This window comes from Procambarus clarkii, chromosome 46 (genome assembly GCF_040958095.1).
Source record: "Procambarus clarkii isolate CNS0578487 chromosome 46, FALCON_Pclarkii_2.0, whole genome shotgun sequence".
NCBI classification, from domain to species: Eukaryota; Metazoa; Arthropoda; class Malacostraca; order Decapoda; family Cambaridae; genus Procambarus; species Procambarus clarkii.
This window is the reverse complement of record NC_091195.1, coordinates 34,421,021-34,445,600: the sequence shown is the minus strand read 5'-3', so window position 1 is coordinate 34,445,600 and position 24,580 is coordinate 34,421,021. Positions and strand designations below refer to the sequence as shown.

The window sequence follows — 24,580 nt, the reverse complement described above, 5'->3', positions numbered from 1 at the left end:
GGCACTCGGATAGTTATCTTGGGCATAGCATTTTACCAAATCACCTCATTCTTAGGGGCACACGTGAGGAACACAAATGCGAACAAGCCAGAATGGTCCCCTGGACAATATGCAACTGAAAACTCACACCCCAGAAGTGACTCGAACCCATACTCCCAGAAGCAACGCAACTGGTATGTACAAGACGCCTTAATCCACTTGACCATCACGACCGGACATAATGAGGTGATAGCCGAGGCTATTTGAACCACCCCACCGCCGGCACTCGGATAGTTATCTTGGGCATAGCATTTTACCAAATCACCTCATTCTTAGGGGCACACGTGAGGAACACAAATGCGAACAAGCCAGAATGGTCCCCTGGACAATATGCAACTGAAAACTCACACCCCAGAAGTGACTCGAACCCATACTCCCAGAAGCAACGCAACTGGTATGTACAAGACGCCTTAATCCACTTGACCATCACGACCGGACATAATGAGGTGATAGCCGAGGCTATTTGAACCACCCCACCGCCGGCACTCGGATAGTTATCTTGGGCATAGCATTTTACCAAATCACCTCATTCTTAGGGGCACACGTGAGGAACACAAATGCGAACAAGCCAGAATGGTCCCCTGGACAATATGCAACTGAAAACTCACACCCCAGAAGTGACTCGAACCCATACTCCCAGAAGCAACGCAACTGGTATGTACAAGACGCCTTAATCCACTTGACCATCACGACCGGACATAATGAGGTGATAGCCGAGGCTATTTGAACCACCCCACCGCCGGCACTCGGATAGTTATCTTGGGCATAGCATTTTACCAAATCACCTCATTCTTAGGGGCACACGTGAGGAACACAAATGCGAACAAGCCAGAATGGTCCCCTGGACAATATGCAACTGAAAACTCACACCCCAGAAGTGACTCGAACCCATACTCCCAGAAGCAACGCAACTGGTATGTACAAGACGCCTTAATCCACTTGACCATCACGACCGGACATAATGAGGTGATAGACGAGGCTATTTGAACCACCCCACCGCCGGCACTCGGGGTGTGAGTTTTCAGTTGCATATTGTCCAGGGGACCATTCTGGCTTGTTCGCATTTGTGTTCCTCACGTGTGCCCCTAAGAATGAGGTGATTTGGTAAAATGCTATGCCCAAGATAACTATCCGAGTGCCGGCGGTGGGGTGGTTCAAATAGCCTCGGCTATCACCTCATTATGTCCGGTCGTGATGGTCAAGTGGATTAAGGCGTCTTGTACATACCAGTTGCGTTGCTTCTGGGAGTATGGGTTCGAGTCACTTCTGGGGTGTGAGTTTTCAGTTGCATATTGTCCAGGGGACCATTCTGGCTTGTTCGCATTTGTGTTCCTCACGTGTGCCCCTAAGAATGAGGTGATTTGGTAAAATGCTATGCCCAAGATAACTATCCGAGTGCCGGCGGTGGGGTGGTTCAAATAGCCTCGGCTATCACCTCATTATGTCCGGTCGTGATGGTCAAGTGGATTAAGGCGTCTTGTACATACCAGTTGCGTTGCTTCTGGGAGTATGGGTTCGAGTCACTTCTGGGGTGTGAGTTTTCAGTTGCATATTGTCCAGGGGACCATTCTGGCTTGTTCGCATTTGTGTTCCTCACGTGTGCCCCTAAGAATGAGGTGATTTGGTAAAATGCTATGCCCAAGATAACTATCCGAGTGCCGGCGGTGGGGTGGTTCAAATAGCCTCGGCTATCACCTCATTATGTCCGGTCGTGATGGTCAAGTGGATTAAGGCGTCTTGTACATACCAGTTGCGTTGCTTCTGGGAGTATGGGTTCGAGTCACTTCTGGGGTGTGAGTTTTCAGTTGCATATTGTCCAGGGGACCATTCTGGCTTGTTCGCATTTGTGTTCCTCACGTGTGCCCCTAAGAATGAGGTGATTTGGTAAAATGCTATGCCCAAGATAACTATCCGAGTGCCGGCGGTGGGGTGGTTCAAATAGCCTCGGCTATCACCTCATTATGTCCGGTCGTGATGGTCAAGTGGATTAAGGCGTCTTGTACATACCAGTTGCGTTGCTTCTGGGAGTATGGGTTCGAGTCACTTCTGGGGTGTGAGTTTTCAGTTGCATATTGTCCAGGGGACCATTCTGGCTTGTTCGCATTTGTGTTCCTCACGTGTGCCCCTAAGAATGAGGTGATTTGGTAAAATGCTATGCCCAAGATAACTATCCGAGTGCCGGCGGTGGGGTGGTTCAAATAGCCTCGGCTATCACCTCATTATGTCCGGTCGTGATGGTCAAGTGGATTAAGGCGTCTTGTACATACCAGTTGCGTTGCTTCTGGGAGTATGGGTTCGAGTCACTTCTGGGGTGTGAGTTTTCAGTTGCATATTGTCCAGGGGACCATTCTGGCTTGTTCGCATATATATATATATATATATATATATATATATATATATATATATATATATATATATATATATATATATATATATATATATATATATATATATGTCGTACCTAGTAGCCAGAACGCAATTCCCAGCCTACTATGCAAGGCCCGATTTGTCTAATAAGCCAAGTTTTCCTGAATTAATATATTTTCTCAATTTTTTTTCTTATAAATATATATATATATATATATATATATATATATATATATATATATATATATATATGAATGAAAACTCACACCCCAGAAGTGACTCGAACCCATACTCCCAGAAGCAACGCAACTGGTAACTACAGGGCGCCTTAATCCGCATATAGTCCTGGGGACCATTCAGGCTTGTTCGCATATATATATATATAAAAATGGGAAGGGAGTACCACCTCTAGCTGGAAGAAGGGGGACCCATAACCTCGGAGGAAACCACGCATAACGCATTAGAGGGAATGTTTAGATCCCCTCCAATACAGTTTCTGTGTGCTTTTCTCCTACCACCCCCTTCCTTAAATATTTTTTGTGCTTTATTATGCATTTAATGGTTACAAGATATACATGGGTTGATACAAAAATAATAATGCAAAAAGGTGCTTAAAGGTTATGGATCTCTTGAAAAACACAACAATGGGAAACATTGATGAATGTCACAGACGGGTTCGATCATTGTTGCAAGTCAAACACTTCTTCGAATTCCTCTGAAGTTGGACTAGTGCCCAAGACGCAACAGGCATTTCCCCTCTGAATCGCAACACTGAGGCGCTGGAACAAGAAACTTTTTGCTCTCTGGTCTTTTGTAGCGCTGATCAATTTGTCCCCCAATTCCTTCAGGAACTTCAATGCACATTTTCCCCACGAACCGAGGGTCTCCGAGCCGATCGGAACAAAGCTGTAGCAGTGTGCTAGACCTCTGTATTTAATAATTTTCTGCGATTCCCTGAAAGAAGCAGCACCACTGCTTTCACGTGTGCTGTAGTGGAGGTAGGTACTGGCCAGTGTGGCAGCGCACGTGTGGTCCCATACCACTTGCTTACCATCCTTCCAAGGTAGCAAGGTGACCCCATCAGGGCGCTTCTGAGGGTCGTTAGGTCTGGATAAGTGTGGTTCTCTTTGTGCCGGGCAGCGGGCTGTGGCGAGGCTCCTCTTGATGATGTCGTTGACTTCTTCATGTCTTGCAATTTTACCCTGTGATTTACGACATACCAGACCATGACGACCATATTGGTCTGCCATCGCAGTTCCGCAGATGCACCTATGTTCGGTGAGGATGGGGGCGGCAAGGCGAAGGGCAACTCCAATGCGGAGAGCGTCATGACTGAGGCGAGTTCCCAGGGCTGCATTGGGCACAGCAAATAAAAAATCCCCGGCGTGGGGTGCTGTTACCGCTAGGAGGCGGGCTTTGTTTTCAGCATCAGCGTTGTCAATCATTGCTGTGACAGTCTTTTCCATTATGGGGCTATCCCAGTGGGCCTGCTTGTGGTCTTTTGGGACTTGTGGTCGGGGTTAAGGATGTGCAATGGTGTCCCATTGTCTGGCTGCTTCGATGAACGTTTGATCATGAGTTCCCGCTGTCTCTCTCATACGCTCTGGCAGGATCTGTCCTACCAATTCGTTGGCTGCTGTACATGAGGATAAGAATGCTGGAAGTGCTACCTCAGTTGCCTTTCGTATGCCTATCCCTCCAAATCTCACTGGTAGTGTTGCTTGGTCCCACTGACTGTCATCTAAATCTAGGTTGAGCGCCTTCCTGAATATTGACCTGAGGAGCTCATCATATTGATTTAGAAGTGGGTTGCCAAAAGTTGGTGCACACCTTAAGAAGTATGTTAGCCTGGGCAAGGTAAGGCACTTTGTGAGAAGGTAGAGGGCATCGTGGGAGTCCAAGTCCCCAATTCTCTCTTCCATCCTCTTTAGGTCTCTAAACTTTTCGTCAAGGACTGCAGCAATGGCATTGTGGCCCAGAGGTGCTCCGAGTAGTGTGCTGTCGGTAGGTTTAACGACTGAGGCTTCTGGTAGAACTGATTTCACTGCTCTAATGATTACTTCACTAGATGCAATAATTTCGCACTTGGAGGGGCTAAGAACGAGACCCATGGACTCCCCCCGTGTCTTCACCAGCTGTAAGTCTTCTAGCAGGGAATCTTGTGTGCCTGCCAGAGTGCCATCATCCAGGAACCAGATGTTGAGCTCGCTGGACAGTCTGGTTGTAATTTCTCGAACCGCTATGCAAAAGAGGAACGGTGCAAGTGGGTCACCCTGTTGAATTCCCTCTGCTGAGGTGACTTCATGTTTGCCAAACAGGAGGTGAGGTGGTATTAATAGGGTATTAATTTCATCAACACAAGACAGAACACGAAACAATGGGTATTGAATGGAAGTGATTGTAGAAAGCCTATTGGTCCATATTTCTTGATGCTTCTATATTGGAGCGGAGTCTTGAGGTGGGTAGAATATAGTTGTGCATTAATTGGCTGTTGATTGCTGGTGTTGACGTTTTTAATGTGTAGTGCCTCACAAACGTCAAGCCGCCTGTTATCGCTGAATCTATCGATGATTTCTGTGTTGTTTACTAGGATTTCTCTGGCGATGGTTTGGTTGTGGGAAGAGATTATATGTTCCTTAATGGAGCCCTGTTGCTTATGCATCGTTAAACGCCTAGAAAGAGATGTTGTTGTCTTGCCTATATACTGGGTTTTTTGGAGCATACATTCCCCAAGAGGGCATTTGAAGGCATAGACGACGTTGGTCTCTTTTAAAGCGTTCTGCTTTGTGTCTTGATTGTTTCTAATGAGTAGGCTGGCCGTTTTTCTGGTTTTATAGTAAATCGTCAGTTGTATCCTCTGATTTTTGTCTGTAGGGATAACGTTTCTATTAACAATATCTTTCAAGACCATTTCCTCCGTTTTATGAGCTGTGGAAAAGAAGTTCCTGTAAAATAGTCTAATAGGGGGTATAGGTGCTGTATTAGTTGTCTCTTCAGAGGTTGCATGGCGTTTCACTTTCCTTCTTATGATGTCTTCGACGAAACCATTGGAGAAGCCGTTGTTGACTAGGACCTGCCTTACCCTACAGAGTTCTTCGTCGACTTGCTTCCATTCTGAGCTGTGGCTGAGAGCGCGGTCGACATATACGTTAACAACACTCCTCTTGTACCTGTCTGGGCAGTAGCTGTTGGCATTTAGGCAGATTCCTATGTTCGTTTCCTTAGTGTAGACTGCAGTGTGGAAACCTCCGCTCTTTTCCATGACTGTTACATCTAGAATGGGCAGCTTCCCAACCTTTTCCATCTCGTAAGTGAAACGCAGCACGGAACTCTGCTCAAACGCCTCTTTCAGCTCCTGCAGATGTCTGACATCAGGTACCTGTGTAAAAATGTCGTCAACATACCTGCAGTATATGGCCGGTTTCAAGTTCATGTCGACTAAGACATTTTGCTCGATGGTACCCATGTAGAAGTTTGCAAACAGGACACCTAGGGGAGAACCCATGGCGACACCATCTACTTGCTTATACCTGTGCCCCTCCGGGCTCAAGAAGGGTGCCTCTTTAGTACATGCTTGGAGTAGTTTCCTTAGAATATTTTCTGGCATGTCAAGAGGAGTACAGGCTGGATCACGATACACTCTGTCGGCTATCATCCCGATTGTCTCGTCCACAGGTACGTTGGTGAACAGTGATTCTACGTCCAACGAGGCTCTTATCCCTGTGGCCCGTGTGCCCCGCAGTAAGTCAACAAATTCCTTTGGAGACTTCAGGCTGAAGGTGTGTGTGGGTATCTGGCTAATGATTGGCCGAAGTGGGTTTCCAGGCTTTTGTGTCTTGACATTTCCATACGCATATCCAGGTTTATATTCCCCAATAATCTTTGGCAGGTGGAGTCCAGATTTCTTGGCGTTCACAGTTTCGATCAGTTTGTTAACCTTTGCTTTCAATTCGGCTGTAGTGTCCTTCGTTACCCCTTTGGAATTTAGTTTGGTCAGAGAGTATGAGGTTCATTTTCGCCAGATATTCGTGTCTTTTAAGAATGACGTATATTGGCGACTTGTCGCCTCTCCTGACAACTATCTCCTTGTTCTCACGAAGGCTTTTTGCTGCCGGTTTGAGCTCGGGGGACAATATGGTGCTTCTGTAGTTGCCTCGATTCTTTCCTCCTTCCGCAATAAGTTCTGCTTGTAAGGTATCTTTGGTAGTGACCTTTTTTTGTGTCTCGAGGTCGAATATGTCGTCCAACAGGATTTCCAACTCCACTTTCCGGGCCATCTCACTCGGTCTGGACATAACGTGACAGTTTATACCCAGATTTAGGAGAGTGATTTGGTCCTCAGTGAGGTTGATTCCTGCATGGTTCAGGAAACCATCTCTTGGTCGTGGAATTGCCATAGGTCCTCCATATAATGTTGTTAGTTTCTTGATAATCCTTGTTTCAGTGCTGAGGTGATGTCAGTCTGTGAGGATGTCGAGGTGTTGTTCAATGCGGGTACGGAGACTTTCGTCGATGTTGCTATTTCTCCATTCGTTTGTAGCATGAAGTAGTTGCGTTTTGTTGTCTTTGATTTCATTTTCCGCCTTGTATATCTGATCACGAATCAGATCCTGGCGATATTTTATCGTGAAGGCTTGATTCCTTGCTGCTGGGTCGTGCGTTTTAATATTAGTATATTTTGGTAGCAGTCTTTCCTGTAGACATATATTATTAAATATGACCGAAAAAGTAAGATTAATAATTCTAACACGAATTTTCTCAATCTTTCGTACATTTCTTTTCACTGTTGGTGGTAATTCAAAAATCAATTCTCCAAAATTCATTTTTATTTTTAGACTAGAAATAAAAATGAATTTTGGAGAATTGATTTTTGAGGGTAAGGCAGGTCCTAGTCAACAACGGCTTCTCCAATGGTTTCGTCGAAGACATCATAAGAAGGAAAGTGAAACGCCATGCAACCTCTGAAGAGACAACTAATACAGCACCTATACCCCCTATTAGATTATTTTACAGGAACTTCTTTTCCACAGCTCATAAAACGGAGGAAAGGGTCCTGAAAGATATTGTTAATAGAAACGTTATCCCTACAGACAAAAATCAGAGGATACAACTGACGATTTACTATAAAACCAGAAAAACGGCCAGCCTACTCATGAGAAACTCTCCAGACACAAAGCAGAACGCTTTAAAAGAGACCAACGTCGTCTATGTCTTCAAATGCCCTCTTTGGGGACTGTAAGCTCCAAAAAAAACAGTATATAGGCAAGACAACAACATCTCTTTCTAGGCGTTTAACGATGCATAAGCAACAGGGCTCCATTAAGGAACATATAATCTCTTCCCACAACCAAAATATCGCCAGAGAAATCCTAGTAAACAACACAGAAATCATCGATAGATACAGCGATAACAGGCGGCTTGACGTTTGCGAGGCACTACACATTAAAAAGTCAACACCAGCAATCAACAGCCAATTAATGCACAACTATATTCTACCCACCTTAAGGTAGCAAGGCCTTGCATAGTAGGCTCAGAAGTGCATTCTGGCTACTAGGTACGACATATTTATATATATATATATATATATATATATATATATATATATATATATATATATATATATATATATATATATACTCTACCCACCACTCTCATGGTGGGTAGAGTAAATAGTTCCGTGATTTGGGTGTTCATGCTCTTGGGAATAGAGCGACCAACCATGAACACCCAAATCACGGAACTATTTACTCTACCCACCATGAGAGTAAGGACAAGACAAGAACATGTCGATGCCAACACATAAGACAATGTCCAACATAATAGGCCAATTACACTGGATTAATCTTTGTGTTTAGAGAGGAGCTGCCTCGTATGGGCCAATAAGCCTTCTGCAGTTACCCCTATGTTTCACCTCACATTTATCCCTTATGTATCCTCCCATGTTTTCACCTTTATTGTATTATCACCTGACCCAGTGCGGGTATAAAATCAACTAGTATTGTAAGATCTGTTCACTTGAGAATGAACCATGGAGGTTCGAAACGTTGTGCAAATTATACAAATAAGTGTAATACACTCTATAGTAAATCACTTCTTTTCTTCACCTTAAAAGTACGAAAATGAGTTTTGGAGAACTCCTATTTCAATTAAGCCCTGATGCTAAGAAAATAGTTAGAGGGATAAAAGCCCTAAACCAGAAAATAATAAATACAGAATATGCGGTCATATTGAATGAAACATATATATATATATATATATATATATATATATATTGTGACGGTAACGCGTTGGTGTTCGGCTGTTTAAGGCTAGGGGTATGGCCTCGTCACATAGTTATAAAAAAAAAATAGAAAAAACTGGAACTTCGTCTGTGGTAAGGTAAGGAGAAGACACACAAAACACAAGTAAACTTTAACAATGAAATTTTAATTACGTTAAATAAATCAAAACATGAATAAAATGCACAAACAAATTCTTATAATAAAATCAATGAATCAAAATAATAAGAATACTTAAATGACACAATGAAAAGTTACGTTAAGGCAAAATAACAAGAAGTGCAATACAAAAGTTAAGTGGGAGGTGCTGGAATATTGGCTTAAAGCCACCACCTCTCTCAGTACACGCTAGAGTCTAGCTGGGAGGTGTGATGGCCACGAAAGCACTGAACATTCTGAGGACTGATGTTGGGGCGACCCCAGACATCAGGTAGTATTGGGGGGGGGCGAGGCAGGTGCAGCCAGACCGGCGACCAATCAGCGGAGCCGTAGCGATCAACGGGTAGTTTGGTGGTTGGAGTTCGAACAGGTGGCTGGCTGCATACGTTTTGCTCACCCTGGCAAGCCTTGCTGGTGTTGTTGTCGTTGTTGGACATTTCTTCCATAGTCGTATTATATAATTGTGACGACGTAGTTATGAAGGGAAGAGCAGGCTCAATCTCTTGAAGGAGATTATCGTCACAATATATATATATATATATATATATATATATATATATATATATATATATATATATATATATACATATATATATATATATATATATATATATATATATATATATATATATATATATATATATATATATATATATATATAATCTTCGTTCGAGGTGAAGAAAAATAAATAAATAACTGCAGAATGTATTGCACTTATTATAAAATTACACAACGTTTCAAACCAACATGGTTCATTCTCAAGTTTAGTTTAGTTCATTTATTATGCACCCAATACCCATCTTGTGGGCGGTAGTGGAAAGGGATTACAGAGGCACATAATGGGCTCAGGGACTGAACCCCACAATTCATTTAGCTAAGCAAGTTACAATCTTGATGAGCTAGTTACAAAATTCAATATAAGTCATCACATCAACAATGGGTTCGAGATCGACCTCAAGTACATTTCCTAAATTAAGCAACTGACATATGTAGAGAGCTAGTGTCAAAATTTATGTTTGTCCTGCACACCGCCCCCCATCCAGTGGGCAGCGGTGGATAGGTTACAATCTCTTAGTTACTACCTACAGTTAGCAAACTGGGGATATTTGGCTAAAATTTCTGGTAGCAGATCATTTTGAATGAAATATTGACACATCGCTGGAACATTGGTTATAGAATTGTCTCTAAATTCACGTATCTTTTCGCACTCCATCACATAGTGACGGAGGGTGTGCGAATAATTTTGTTGACAGTTTACATTTGGTCAGGTGTACATCAGCAGATAATGAGAATTCCCAGAGATACTTGTAACCGAGTCTAAGCCGAGCAGTAGTAACATCTAGAAGTCTGCTGATTTTATTGGATGATCCATAGATGTGAGGCTCCTCTTGCATGATAGTATGATGATAGATGGAATTACTGGTGTCAATTTCACTTTGCCTCAGATCTACAAGATCTTGTTGAAGTTCTCGGTGTACTGCTGCTCTCAGATTGCTCATTGACAATCCAAGGTTACACCCAACGGCTCCTTTAAAGGCAGATTCTTTGGCTAACTTATCAGCTCTATCATGCATTCGGAGGCCAACATGAGATGGAGACCACATGAAATGGACTCTGTTACCATCCTTAATAACTTTGTTGTATTTGTGTCTAGCTTCGGACAGGAGCATGTTACAGTTATGTCTTAAAGAGTTGAGAGCATTTAAGTATGATAAGGAGTCACTTACAATTAATGTATCAAGTTTTGAGACTTGTACACATATCAGTGCAAGGATCAAGGCAAATAGTTAAGTCTGAAGGGTAGAGGCCCAGTTATTTATACGGACTCCCCACTGAAAGTATAGGCCCTTCTCAAGTGATAGGAAAGTACAAAGCATATTGGATTTAAACCATTAGGAGGTCAAGTGTAGACAAATTGACCAATACAAATGGGCCAAGAATAAGGCATAGAGGGGAGAAAAGTAAGGTGTTAAAATTTGAAGAAAAAGGCGGATATGGGGTCCGATTCACGCACAAAGATTATTCAGGTGTAGTGGGCATAGCATGTTAAGCAGTGACTTTTCTGTTCGCATCTTCATGTTTCGGTCTTGTTCTTACTCTCTTGGTGGGTAGAGTGAATAGTTCCATAATTGGGGTATTTGTGGAAGGTTTTTCTATTTGTTTGTGACTTGCTTCAAGATTTTGTAGTCTTCTTACATCTTGGGTTTTGTCTATTATACAAGTGCTTTTATTGAAAATTTCTCCTGATACGGTGATGTCATGGGCTTGTCTCGTGTGATTTTGGTGGGCTTAAGGTACTTGATTTTACATCCAGGTGGCCTCTACCGCTGGCAGCTCTGAAAGTCCCAGCCACCACTAGATATATCCTCAATGGTTCGCATTGTAATAATAGCATATTATTATGCTTTGATATAATAATTCAAGAATAATAGCAACGTATGCGGGACTTGTATGTGCACCTCTGGCCCCACACGTATGAACGAACATTGTATTAAATCGCAAAATTCTCTCCAACATTATATGTATAAATCCACTAAACAGGGACACTAGATTATACCATTAATTGGCGTGGAAGAAATCATCTCCAAGGAACATTTATACAGCACTCTGATCCCGCCACAGTTTAATGTACTGACTGAACTTCTAATTAGACATTCCAATACATTGGATATAAATATAATTAATATCATAACAGGCTGAATGAATGAACCTGGAGGGTTATATTTATAGTTTACTACATAGTTATCAGTTAGTGAAATCACTAGGTCATAACAGTCAACACCAATCCCCGGCAACCATGAGTGCTGGGAATTGTAACACCTAGTTTACCTATGTCACCATTCCGTTGGTCCCGTAGAGCATACAAACAAAATGAGAAACTGATATATAATTGTATTTTGATCCATATGCGAAGGTTTCCATATTTACCTAACAAGACGTTTGTTTTTACTCTCAATTATCTGGTTACTAGTTTTACTTTAAGATCTTGATAATGTGTTAAAAATTACTATAGTAACTTTGCTAAAATAGCAAAATTGCTAAGATTGTAGTTCAGCATTATTTCATTCATATGTTCAAAACATAACATTATTGATTAGGTACACGATAAACTAGAAAATCAAAATAGCAAAAAACATTAATTTGAATACTTGTAAAAATAAGAACATATGTGAAGGTGTCCATATTTAATTAACAAGACGTTTAATTATTAGTAATTACTAATAATTAGTCCATTCTACTAGCCCTTAACTCTCTGAATAATGGACACGAGTATTCACATCGCATTATTCGACAAAAGATTCCCAAAAACTAATTCTCTGTTGTCGTCTAAGTTTTGTTTGTAACTAATTGTACTATTTCAGTTGCCAAGTACAGTACATCAAAAATATCAAACTAAGAAGACTCGTGCATTTAGAACTAATGTTTGCTGAAACTCAAATGTCTGATTTTTTTTTTAGATGAAAATAACTATATTAATTCAGGAAAACGTCAACATCCACGATTGTTTCGTAAAAATTGGTTTGGAATTTATGCCTTCTCTAACATCTGGTTAAGGAAATGTTTTATTTGATTTTGTGCAACATATATTTGCTGATGAGTGGATAATGTTAGTTACAGCAAGTAACTATATCACACCAACAGATGCGGTGGTGGAGTGTGATGGTGGTAACGGGGGCGCTAGTGGTGCACCAAGCTGACGCTGCAAGCATCCTCTTCCTGGCTCCTTTAGGCACCATTAGCCACAAGAACTTCTTCATGGGCATCGCAGAGGCCCTGGCGGCCAGGAACCACACGGTCAGTTATCCCCTGCAAGAGTTGTGAACTCTTTCCCTCCACAATTCTTTTTGCCCTTAACCATTCTCTATTTGCAGATAATGTCACAAAAACGTGACTATAAATTTGACTCTCAACCCCACACATCTGAACATAAAGAAAGTGACGACCTTTCGGTGCGCCCTCGACTTGTTGATGCTTCAGAAGAGATGGACACATTGTCATGCTTTCTTATCAGATGAGTGGGTTGGAGGTCACATTATCATGTTCTTTCTTGAATACAAAACTGTAGACAAATTCTTCACCTATACAGGCTGGCACAGTGGTCCATGACTTGGAAGATAAGTTGTAATATTGACAAAAGTAAGGCAATGCACGTAGTTCATGATAAAAAAGCATGAGTAACACATGTCAAGACACAACTCTATCTAAGACAAACGAACAGAAACATCTTATAATATTATTAGTAGCGACTTTTGATACACAAAGTAATGTATTACTATGGGTATCGAAGTAATATATTACTATGAGTAACAGAGTAATGTATTACTATGGGTAACAGGTTAATGTATTACTATGGGTAACAAAGTAATGTATTACAATGGGTAACAAAGTAATGTATTACAATGGGTAACAAAGTAATGTATTACTATTGGTAACAAAGTCAACAGAATGTATGGTTTGTGAGTCATAAATTCCTTACTATTAACGTTCGAAGAGCCTTCCTACTGTAATCTATTGGTTACCCTAGACCACACGGAAGTGGTCCTGGAGATCGTGGATTTTTGTTTAGTTAAGGTGGGATAATGAATCAGGAATGAAAGACGGCCTAGAGCTGCTCGTTAGAGCGAACTCTTTCTGTGTTATTTCTGTCTGCCTACCGGAGTCTTGTACTCAACATTTTTCGCCAGTTAGCCGGCCAGTCCATGGTTGGTTTCCCATGGTGGTGCTGTTATTTCAAGAATAGATTCTTACTTGTTACCTCTCCACCGGTCTGAGACAGCCGTCTTGAACATCTCTAGTGGTGTAGCTTACCATGAAGGGAGTCTGACACTGGAGTACTGATAGTGAAAGTGGAGGACATACTTGTGATAAAGACTGTTCGTAGTGACTGGGTGACTGTCAAGTTAGCAGCTGGGAACCTGCTTCCACAGGTTTCATACACCAGTACGGACTGGATAGCGATGGCGCTGACAATGTGGAAGCGGTTATCTTTTGTCATGCTTATTATTATGTGACGGTGCGATTAATGCTAATTTCCACACTTGGGTGGAAATAAACAATCCATTCATCTTATTAGGACTACACAATAGCTCGGTCGATAGAGCTTCAGCCTCACACACGTGGGGTTCGCGGTTCGAGTCTCCTAGAGCCATATGCAGGCGATGAGTCACAATAACGTGGCTGAAGTACGTTGACCAGACCACACACTAGAAGTTTAAGGGACGACGACGTTTCGGTCCGTCCTGGACCATTCTCAAGTCCTAGAGCCATGGTGAATGGAACTTACATTTGCTCCTACATCTCTTACTTTAATATTTACACCTGAGTTTACACCTTTTACTTCAATATTTACACCGGCTCAAACACCTTTTACTTCAATATTTACACCTGCTCTTACACCTCTTACTTCAATACTTTCATCTGCTCTTACACCTTTTACTTCAATACTTAGACATGCTCTTACACCACTTACTTCAATACATACACCTGCTACTACTTCAATACTTACATCTGCTTTTACACCTCTTACTTCAAAACTTACACCTGCGCCTACTTCAATACTTAGACATGCTCTTACACCTCTTACTTCAATATTTACATCTGCTCTTACACCTCCTACTTCAATACTTTCACCTACACTTACACCTCTTACTTCAGGACTTACACCTGCTCTTACACCTCTTACTTCAATACTTACATCTGCTTTTACACGTCTTACCTCAATATTTACACCTGCTCTTACACCTCTTACTTCATTACTTAACCTGCTCACCACCTGAATACACCTCGCCTGTTCTTACACCTCTTACTTAAATACTTACATCTGCTCATACACCTCTTACTTAAATACTTACACGTGCTAAATATAAATAATCATAACTGGCATAACTGGAAGGAGCAGCTGCCATGCACTTACGTTGTCACTCCTCTCTAAGAAAGTGCCACCATCCAGTTGATCTGTACAAGAACAATATTGATGACAGTAAAATTGTTTCAGAATCGACGATGCATCGCCCAAAGTGCAGTAATATCATAAAGAATGTTTTTGTAGCCAATTTGAGCAGCGGATTAATGATACATGTATGGTCAATACAGTTTGGTGTTAGATGTGTTTAATGCCATTTGAGTTCAATAGCTATCAGGGTTGTCTATTATACACTATAGTAACTATCATTATAAAGTTGCGTCTACATATCTTGGACTACTTCTGCTTGAAAAAATATGATGTTGCGAGTACTGTAAAGGTAATTAAATAATTATCGAATTGAAAGTTGAACTTGAAAAACCTTGTTAGATTAGAAAAATATAAAAGAGAGACTTTTTTACGAGAGACGAGAGAGAAAGAGTAATTTTAGATCCTACTGAGACAGTAACGGGTAATTGAAATTCAATTCAAATGTTTATTCAGGTAAAATACATACATACAAGGGGTGATACAAATATTGATGAATTTATTGATAGAGCTAGTACATACAATGCCTAAAGCCACTATTACGCAATGCGTTTCGGGCAGGAAAAATACTAAAGACTAAAACTTAAAACTAATTGAGATTAATGTATAAAATGTGTTGAGAAAATACAAAAATAAAAAAGGGGGAACATGGCAGAAAAACAGCAAAAATACAATTTGGTCGACAAACAGCATTGTTTAAAAATAACAGACATGGGTTGACATTATAGGGGTAAGGTAGGTTACAGGGAGTTAATTAGGTAGTGCTTAGTTTTTATCTTAAACTGGTTGAGAGAGGTACAGTCTTTAACATGATTGGGAAGGTCATTCCACATTCTGGATCCCTTGATTTGTAGAGCATTTCTAGTTTGATTAAGTCGTACTCTTGGAATATCAAAAAGGTATTTGTTTCTGGTGTGGTGCTCATGGGTTCTGTTACAACCTTCAGTGAAGCTTTTAAGGTCAGGATTGGCATTACAGTTCAGCGTTTTATATATATATATATATATAATACACATGAGAGGATGTGCAGTGACTTAATATCTAACATATTCAGAAATTTGAGTAGGGGTACCAAGTGATGTCTGGGACCAGAGTTGGATATTGTTCTAATAGCAGCTTTGTGTTTGGTAATTAGAGGACGTAAATGATTTTGGGTAGTGGAACCCCAAGCACAAATACCATAGTTGAGATAAGGATAGATGAGGGAGTAATAGAGCGTCACCAGGGCAGGGCGAGGTCCATAATATCTGATCATAGAAAGAATGCCAACAGTTTTTGAAACTTGTTTTATATTTTTAGAATGTGTCCCTGGAAATTCAGCTTGTGGTCAATGAGAACGCCAAGGAATTTGCCATCTATTTTGTTACAAATTTGAGTATTATTTATCCTGAGATTTATTTGATTTGAGGATTTATTGCCAAACAAAATATAAAAAGTTTTGTCAATGTTGAGAGTGAGTTTGTTGGCAGTTAGCCAAAGATGGACTTTATTTAGCTCAGTATTCACTGTGACATTAAGAGCAACTAATTAATCTCATTCCATAATGAATCTTTATGAAATGTAGATCCGTTTAACCGTAAAATTATTCTTATGGAAGCAAAACTAATTAATCTTATTAATTCACATAAGCACAGACCGTGTGATGTCCAGAGTAGGGATAATTCTTCTGTGGAACCCTGCTCATTGTTCCCAGAAATCAGGATAATTGACAATTCTTTTGAACCGTTGAAATCCCTTAGTGAGTCCCTGGGGAGCATAATCACAGCGCCATCTAACAATGGACGCCAAGTGAGTCGCTCTGCCAGATTTATAAATGCAAACTCTAAGAATATTGTTCAGAACATCGAATACAGCACCTTGAGAAAGGATGAAGGTTAAATCCGATTTTTTTATACACTTTCACATATATATATTGATTCTGTCCTTCACCTTCATTGGAATTAATAATGGAGTTCATGCAAGATTAGGAGGAAGTTCCATCACTCATTTAAATAAGATGTTTCTACCATTCATACAGTTAGCAGTATCTCACACATCTGAATGTTTATCTAGAAGTTTGGAGTGTCTCATTGCAGAAACTCATAAATGGTTCTCTCACGCCTCCGTTATAAAGTTAGAATATTAAAAGTTATATGAATCTCTCAATGATGGCACAAGTCACCTAAAAATACCTGCTAACAGAAAAACAAAGTTGTTGTCTACTCAACCAGGTGTTGTCGGATAACTGAACAATAATCAGAATTGAAGGCTCATTTTAAGAAAAGAAAAGAAAGTGGCAGGTGCTATACAGCTGAAATTCCTTTTTGTCATATATTCCGATGAAAACAGTCTTGCATTTTTGCTTTCAATGCAACGAATACTTAGTGAAGTACAAAGAGTCAACAAATTATTTGATCCAGCCACCAAATGAAATTTTTATGAATGAAAAACGGTTTACACACGACTCACGACTGATGAAGTCCGAACACTTTCGAAACAAGTCCTTCGCTCACGTCCTCTGTTCGAACCACAGTTCTATAACTGCTTCACCCACGTACTTCAAACACAAATAATCGCCAACAACTTAAACACCTAACTTAACCTAACCTACGCCTAACTATATATAGAACTTTTATGTATGATAATATTAATTTACATATAAGAGCAAACCAATGTTTAAAACATAGTATGTTAAAATTTATGAATGCGTCAGGCGAGGATTACCGTTGCATTAAACAGCCTAGTGTGAGGACGGCTTGTGGAGGGTATTCATGTTCGGCTTCAGGCGAGTGAGTGGGTGTACTGTGTCAGTGTTTCGGAGTATATGTTTTGTCAGGAGAAGAGCACAAGAGCATCCAATCTCACCACCGGCATTTGAGCGTCTCGTGAGGTATCACTGACGGATACTGATGGTATCTCAGGTTATATTCAGAGTGGGCTGGATGATTTGTACCAGCTTGTGGAAGGTGATGCTGATTTTATTCAGGTGGTGAGTTATAGTATGTGGTGCAATTCGATCAGTGGGACTCAGTTGTTCCACATTGTTAAGTTGTTACCAAAATCCGAGGATCTGCATTGTTCGACCAACTGGAAACTTATTTCCCTTGTTGAATAAAGATTATACAATTCTTTCAAAAAAATTTCCTGACTGGTTCAGGGTAGTGTTGGCCAAAGAGTGCCTCATGAGCAGTTCTGTGGCATCCCCGGTCAGTATGTTATGATCTGTAATGATGAGGGCTGTTGTTTATTATTTCTCAATGAACAACGAATCAGCATTGATGATCAGTTTAGATTGGTCTCAGACGTTTGATAAGGTGGATCTTGAGTTTGTTTTTCAGATGTTGATGCGGGTTGGGATGGAACGAAACTCACTTCTTGGGTGCAAATGCTTTATTGTAATTATCGCACTAGTGTTTTGTAAATGGGTTATTAAATGAGCCTTTTGCAATTGGGTAGTGTTATGTGTGCCTTCCATTTACACTCTTCTCTCACCTAGTATGAGTCATGCTCCTACATGTAAATATGTATAACGGCCTCAAGTTTATTTTTACAGTATTATTAGGAGGCAGGAAGCCAGAGTTCTGAATGCATTTCGATTTTAAGTTTCTGCAGGTGGATGAGAAAAACCAAGTCTATCAGCCAAAATGGCGGGCACCAGCAGCCTCTGCATGCAAATTCGCACCAAAATTTTGTGTAGGACGACGACGCTGAGTTCCTCGAATGAAAGAAAAAGATGATTGGGCACATGCTAGCAAGAGTAACAAATGAGGGGGGTTACCTGAGGTCACATGACATGATGGAGGTGTCTGAATGGAAAGGAGCAGGCGACTGGAGCTCCATTAAGCCTTGAACTCAAATGGGGAGGGTGCAGGAAAGTCACCCCCGAGAAATTAGAGTATTTCATGGTTATGATGGGTCGGGGCACGAGAAGACGACATCGTACTACAGGAGAGACCGACTGAAATTTCCTGGGGAAATATTGGGGAGATTTATCTGGCAAGCTGCAAAAAAGGTGCAACTCAATGACAGTCGGCAAATTTGGGATTTTGAGTGCCAAATATTTATGATTCTCCTATCAACTTGAACAGCTGGGCTAATGGACTAAGTGACGGTCGCCTCGCAGCCTCCTAATCCTTTACGATACCGAACGAAGTTATTGCATAGTCCAGGTCATCACAAAGCAGCAAGGAAAAAAGGTGAGCTGTGGAATTTAAAGTTCAGTACTGCCACCGTGGAGACTCAGCTGGCCAGTGCAGACAGTGGTGGAGTGTAGCGTTTTCTGAGACACCAGGCAGCATGGCCTGGAAGCATCCCGAGCTTAAAGGGCCAACGAGCAAAGGAAGGTTGCCTGAATACGAAGTTGCAGCAATGACTTCAAGTATGATGAGTAGAATGTGATACTTAGTTGAACGTGAAGGGGTCACACAATTCACAGTGGTTGGTGGACATAGGAAGTGTATTTGCTACTTGACTGGATAAAAGTCATGTAGCAAATTTCTTTTCTCGTTGCAAGTAAGAGAGCACGCACCTGCTGTATATGTTGTTTTTGTTGTTGTTGCCGCCGGAGAGGGCTAGTTTAATGTGCACCCCATACTCATCCTGTGAGCGGTAGCGCAAAAAACATTACCGAGGACACAAAAGGTCTTTATCAGACCTCATCATAGATTATTACATAAACAATTTCATATATCATTCACACCTATAGTTGCAATGTCAGCTAGTTGCAGAGAAAGTGCTATTTCAAGAGTTATATATTTACTGTAAGTCATTATATATTAATGGCAGGTCTTATCGCTAATACATAATAGTTGACCAATGGAGATATTACAGAGTCATAGGGGAGCTTCTGTTATTTATTAGTAGGCATCCTTCAGTCTAAGACTATGGAGTTGCGCCCTGACAGGACGCAAAGCCTGGGTAGGTAGATGTGGAGGAGAAGTTGTTACCCATGCAGCAGGTCCCCCCTCTCCACGTTGCTGAAATTATCCAATAGAAAGGCAAATGCTAATACACATGGTTCCAGCAACGTCGCAGGAGCTGCCAGAACGAGGTCGACGTCAACAACGAACTGCCTTAGGGGCTCCAACTCCGGATTTTTCCTCGAGGTTGACTCCTGAAGCCTTTCCCAAAAAAGGGGTATGGCCGCAAGGCAGCGGAGGTTTAAAATCAGGGTTTTCCTTCCCCTATATGGGCTGCCTTCCCAGGCTATCGAGTCCCATCGACCCGGAGCAGCTGGTTTTAAGGCGCCAGAGGCACACCCTCGCCCCTTCTCCTGTCGGTAAAAGCAGTTCCGCCGGACTTAAAAACTAAGCCATCCGTGCAGGCCAGGAGTTGGACTTGGTTGTCAGAGGCTATTGGAGACGCATGCCGTATAGGAGCATTTTATAGGTCATGGGAGCTCGTCCCCCATTACCACCCCCTGGCTATGACAACCCCTTGGAACCTGTTAATTATTAATCTTCACAATACCCTACTTGTTTCTTAATCTCATATTATCGTTTATCTACTGGAAGCGAAATATGGATGCAGTGCAAGGATTTCAGGTATTTTATCCATGGTAATAAGATAGGTTGCTATATCATACAGAGTGAGCTTAGATTTATCTCTAAATGGCTCAATTTTACTACAATCCAAGATATAGTGTTCGAGTGTGTGTCCCTGTCTTTGTCCACACACTTTACACTTTACTTCATCTAGATCTCTATACAAGCCGAACTGCCAGAGATACTTGTAGCCAAGTCTTATACGAGCTGTGACAACATCTTCAGTCTTTTCAAGTTTTCGTGGTCCACTATTTTGGTTGCCAATTTGTCTGTTAAATACCTTAGTTTTAGCAGCGTTGATTACAAGACCAAGGCTCTCACAAGCTGTGTGTATACAATTTAAGATTGTTTGCATTTCGCGGTGGGTTTTAGTATGTACAAGGATGTCATCTGCATAGCTGATAGTGATGTTTGCCGGACTAGTTGGGGTTGATTTTAATTAGGCATTAATTAGAACATTAAACAAGGTAGGACTGAGGCCTCCTCCTTGTGGGGTGCCGTGTCTGTCTCCTCTATTTCCTTTGCGGCTGGGAGGAAAAGCGTTTCGGACACAGCCGTGAGTTTGAGTGCAGAAGAAACAAGAAGACATGCTAACAAGAGAACGGAGTGAACACCGAGGAGGAACACAGAAGGTAATATGTATTACACCTGATTACCACTTATCAGCTTACACTGGCTTAAAGGTAGATCATAATTTCCTCCGGTCTCCACCGTGGGGTTAGGTTAATCTAAGGAACAAATAGGTAATGATTATTAACATTACTATTATTATTAGCCTGGCTCATAATATAATATTATCATAATATGACTGTTTACATATTTCATGTGCTGACTCACAGAATATTTCTGGCAGAATTAATAATAAAGTGAGCACTCTGAGGATACGCAAAGTTATTTCTTTCTATGAAGTTAACGTCACCATGTTATGAGAGCCATAATGTTATTGTTATAGAATACTGAGTTTTGAGCAAGTGTGAGTATGAGCCAGTGTGAGTATGAGTAAGTGTGAGTATGAGCAATGTGAGTATGAGCAAGTGTGAGTATGATCCAGTGTTATACAGTTTTGAGCAGGTGTGAGTATGAGACAGTTTTGAGGTGTCGGGCAGATAGTTGTCAGATGGTGCGGTATGTTCCGAAGAGTGTCGCAGTCGTCCAGACATTATTTAGTTTTCATTCTGATTATTTATTACGTTCTGATTATTTGAATTTTGTGTTTAATGTCATCAAGCTCCACTTGATAACCATTTGCCTGGAGTTTCGATTTGAATATATGTATTTACACTGTGTTAAGACATCCATTGTAGGAAATTTATTTTGGAATGTGTGGGGAGAAGTTATGCTCTGGTAGCATAAGTTCCTTGTCGTGAGTCAAAACACTGGATGAAAGTCCTTAAGGAGACCAGTTGCGCAGCTGATGCCTACTGTGACACCACCAGCGAAGAAGAGCGACAAAGGCCTTCCTGTTATGACTATTAGGGTGTACATAGCCTAGCGCCACAGATATTTGGAGGTTCAGTATGGAGAGCCTCCAAATTGGCGACCTTGTTTGTGGGTGCAGTCTACTTACTTTGTTACTTGCCCCATACACATGTTTTACTTCACACATTTCATTGTGATGAACAATGGACCTGCTAGTTCCAGTTTGCACTGTTCTACTTTCTTCAAATTCATCCAGGAGTTCTCGTCTAATGACACTTTTAAGGGACCTATTTGATAACTCAAGATTCCGTTCAATACTGTCTTTATTTACTGCAGCCTTAGCAAGGGCGTCAACTTTGTCTTGTTCCTGCATGCCAATGTGAGAAGGAATCCACAACATTTTTATATTTACCCTCTTGCTATTTTTTCTTATATATCTACGTCTAGCTTCCAAGACAAGCACGTTATTACTTGATTGCAAACTGTTTATTGCTCGTAGTGAGGAAAGGGAGTCGGAAATATTTAAGCTGTCTACTTCAGTGCTGTCAAAATTTCGAGTGCTACCAGTATTGCTACCAACTCAGCTTGCATTGTGGATGCCCAGTTACTAATTCGGATAATCCTTTGAATTGTGCTGCCATCGGGCTGATGAGCAATAACAGCACTTCCTGCCCTCCCTGTAGCAGTACTGAGTGATCCATCAGTATATATGGTCTGTGCTATGTTGTTTTCAGCTAGTATATTGTGAATGTGTTCTATGGTGCTTAATTTAGCATCAAGCTGAGCATGAGGGTTGTTTGTGATTAGTTTCTTGGTGGGGTATGCAGGGGTCAGGATGTCAAAAGGTACTGTCTGCCAGGGAGGAAGGAAGTGCTGTACTCTTTTATCTGTATATACATCGTGCAGGCCCATCATTTTTATATGGGTGGCTGTTCTTTGAATCCATTTAGACTCGCTGGTTCCATTTCGTATGTGTTCTAACAGTTCAACTGACACAATGTTGTTTTTGTTATCACGCAGAAGCTTTAGTCTCATCATAAGATTAATTTCAAATATTCTATCTTGAATGCTAAATATATTTAATTCTTTCTGCATGTTGAAAACTTTGGTAGTTATAGGACAGCCAAGTATAATTCTAAGTGCTTCGTTTTGCATTTTTTCCAGTCTATCAATTCTTTTACTATTTTGCAGAATTAAAGCTGGTGCATGATAGTCTATCAGAGACCTTATATATGCTAAATACATCATTTTTGCTATTCTAATAATAACACCGTATTTTGGGTTGCACCCCACTACGGTTCTGAGAGCCTTGAGTCTATCTCTACATTGTTGAGGTAACTTATTGACTGCAGTTGAGGTACAAGGGACAGAGACACCAAGGTATTTGAAAGAAGAGACATAGTCTATTTATATGTTATCTATCTTAAGTTTTCGTGGTCCACTATTTTGGTTGCCACTTTGTCTGTTAAATACCTTAGTTTTAGCAGCGTTGATTACAAGACCAAGGCTCTCACAAGCTGTGTGTATACAATTTAAGATTGTTTGCATTTCGCGGTGGGTTTTAGTATGTACAAGGATGTCATCTGCATAGCTGATAGTGATGTTTGCCGGACTAGTTGGGGTTGATTTTAATTAGGCATTAATTAGAACATTAAACAAGGTAGGACTGAGGCCTCCTCTTTGTGGGGTGCCGTGTCTGTCTCCTCTATTTCCTTTGCGGCTGGGAGGAAAAGCGTTTCGGACACAGCCGTGAGTTTGAGTGCAGAAGAAACAAGAAGACATGCTAACAAGAGAACGGAGTGAACACCGAGGAGGAACACAGAAGGTAATATGTATTACACCTGATTACCACTTATCAGCTTACACTGGCTTAAAGGTAGATCATAATTTCCTCCGGTCTCCACCGTGGGGTTAGGTTAATCTAAGGAACAAATAGGTAATGATTATTAACATTACTATTATTATTAGCCTGGCTCATAATATAATATTATCATAATATGACTGTTTACATATTTCATGTGCTGACTCACAGAATATTTCTGGCAGAATTAATAATAAAGTGAGCACTCTGAGGATACGCAAAGTTATTTCTTTCTATGAAGTTAACGTCACCATGTTATGAGAGCCATAATGTTATTGTTATAGAATACTGAGTTTTGAGCAAGTGTGAGTATGAGCCAGTGTGAGTATGAGTAAGTGTGAGTATGAGCAATGTGAGTATGAGCAAGTGTGAGTATGATCCAGTGTTATACAGTTTTGAGCAGGTGTGAGTATGAGACAGTTTTGAGGTGTCGGGCAGATAGTTGTCAGATGGTGCGGTATGTTCCGAAGAGTGTCGCAGTCGTCCAGACATTATTTAGTTTTCATTCTGATTATTTATTACGTTCTGATTATTTGAATTTTGTGTTTAATGTCATCAAGCTCCACTTGATAATCATTTGCCTGGAGTTTCGATTTGAATATATGTATTTACACTGTGTTAAGACATCCATTGTAGGAAATTTATTTTGGAATGTGTGGGGAGAAGTTATGCTCTGGTAGCATAAGTTCCTTGTCGTGAGTCAAAACACTGGATGAAAGTCCTTAAGGAGACCAGTTGCGCAGCTGATGCCTACTGTGACACCACCAGCGAAGAAGAGCGACAAAGGCCTTCCTGTTATGACTATTAGGGTGTACATAGCCTAGCGCCACAGATATTTGGAGGTTCAGTATGGAGAGCCTCCAAATTGGCGACCTTGTTTGTGGGTGCAGTTTTGCGACAACTTGGCACGAGAGTCTCATTACACCCCGACAGTAATGATTGTAGGCGGCCAGGACCTGTCTCTAATGCAGTTGAAGTCGACTAA

General features: G+C 41.0%; 1 protein-coding gene across 2 annotated transcripts in view; it reads left to right on the top strand.

Moving 5' to 3' along the window:
* LOC123770538 (UDP-glycosyltransferase UGT5) overlaps window positions 1-24,580 on the top strand; it is a 177,627-nt gene that overhangs the window by 4,885 nt on the left and 148,162 nt on the right. For both annotated transcript variants that reach the window (XM_045762547.2, XM_045762546.2), the window contains exon 2: window positions 12,486-12,638. In XM_045762547.2, coding sequence (XP_045618503.2) covers window positions 12,486-12,638 — 153 coding nt within the window. The remainder of the gene's footprint in view (window positions 1-12,485; window positions 12,639-24,580) is intronic.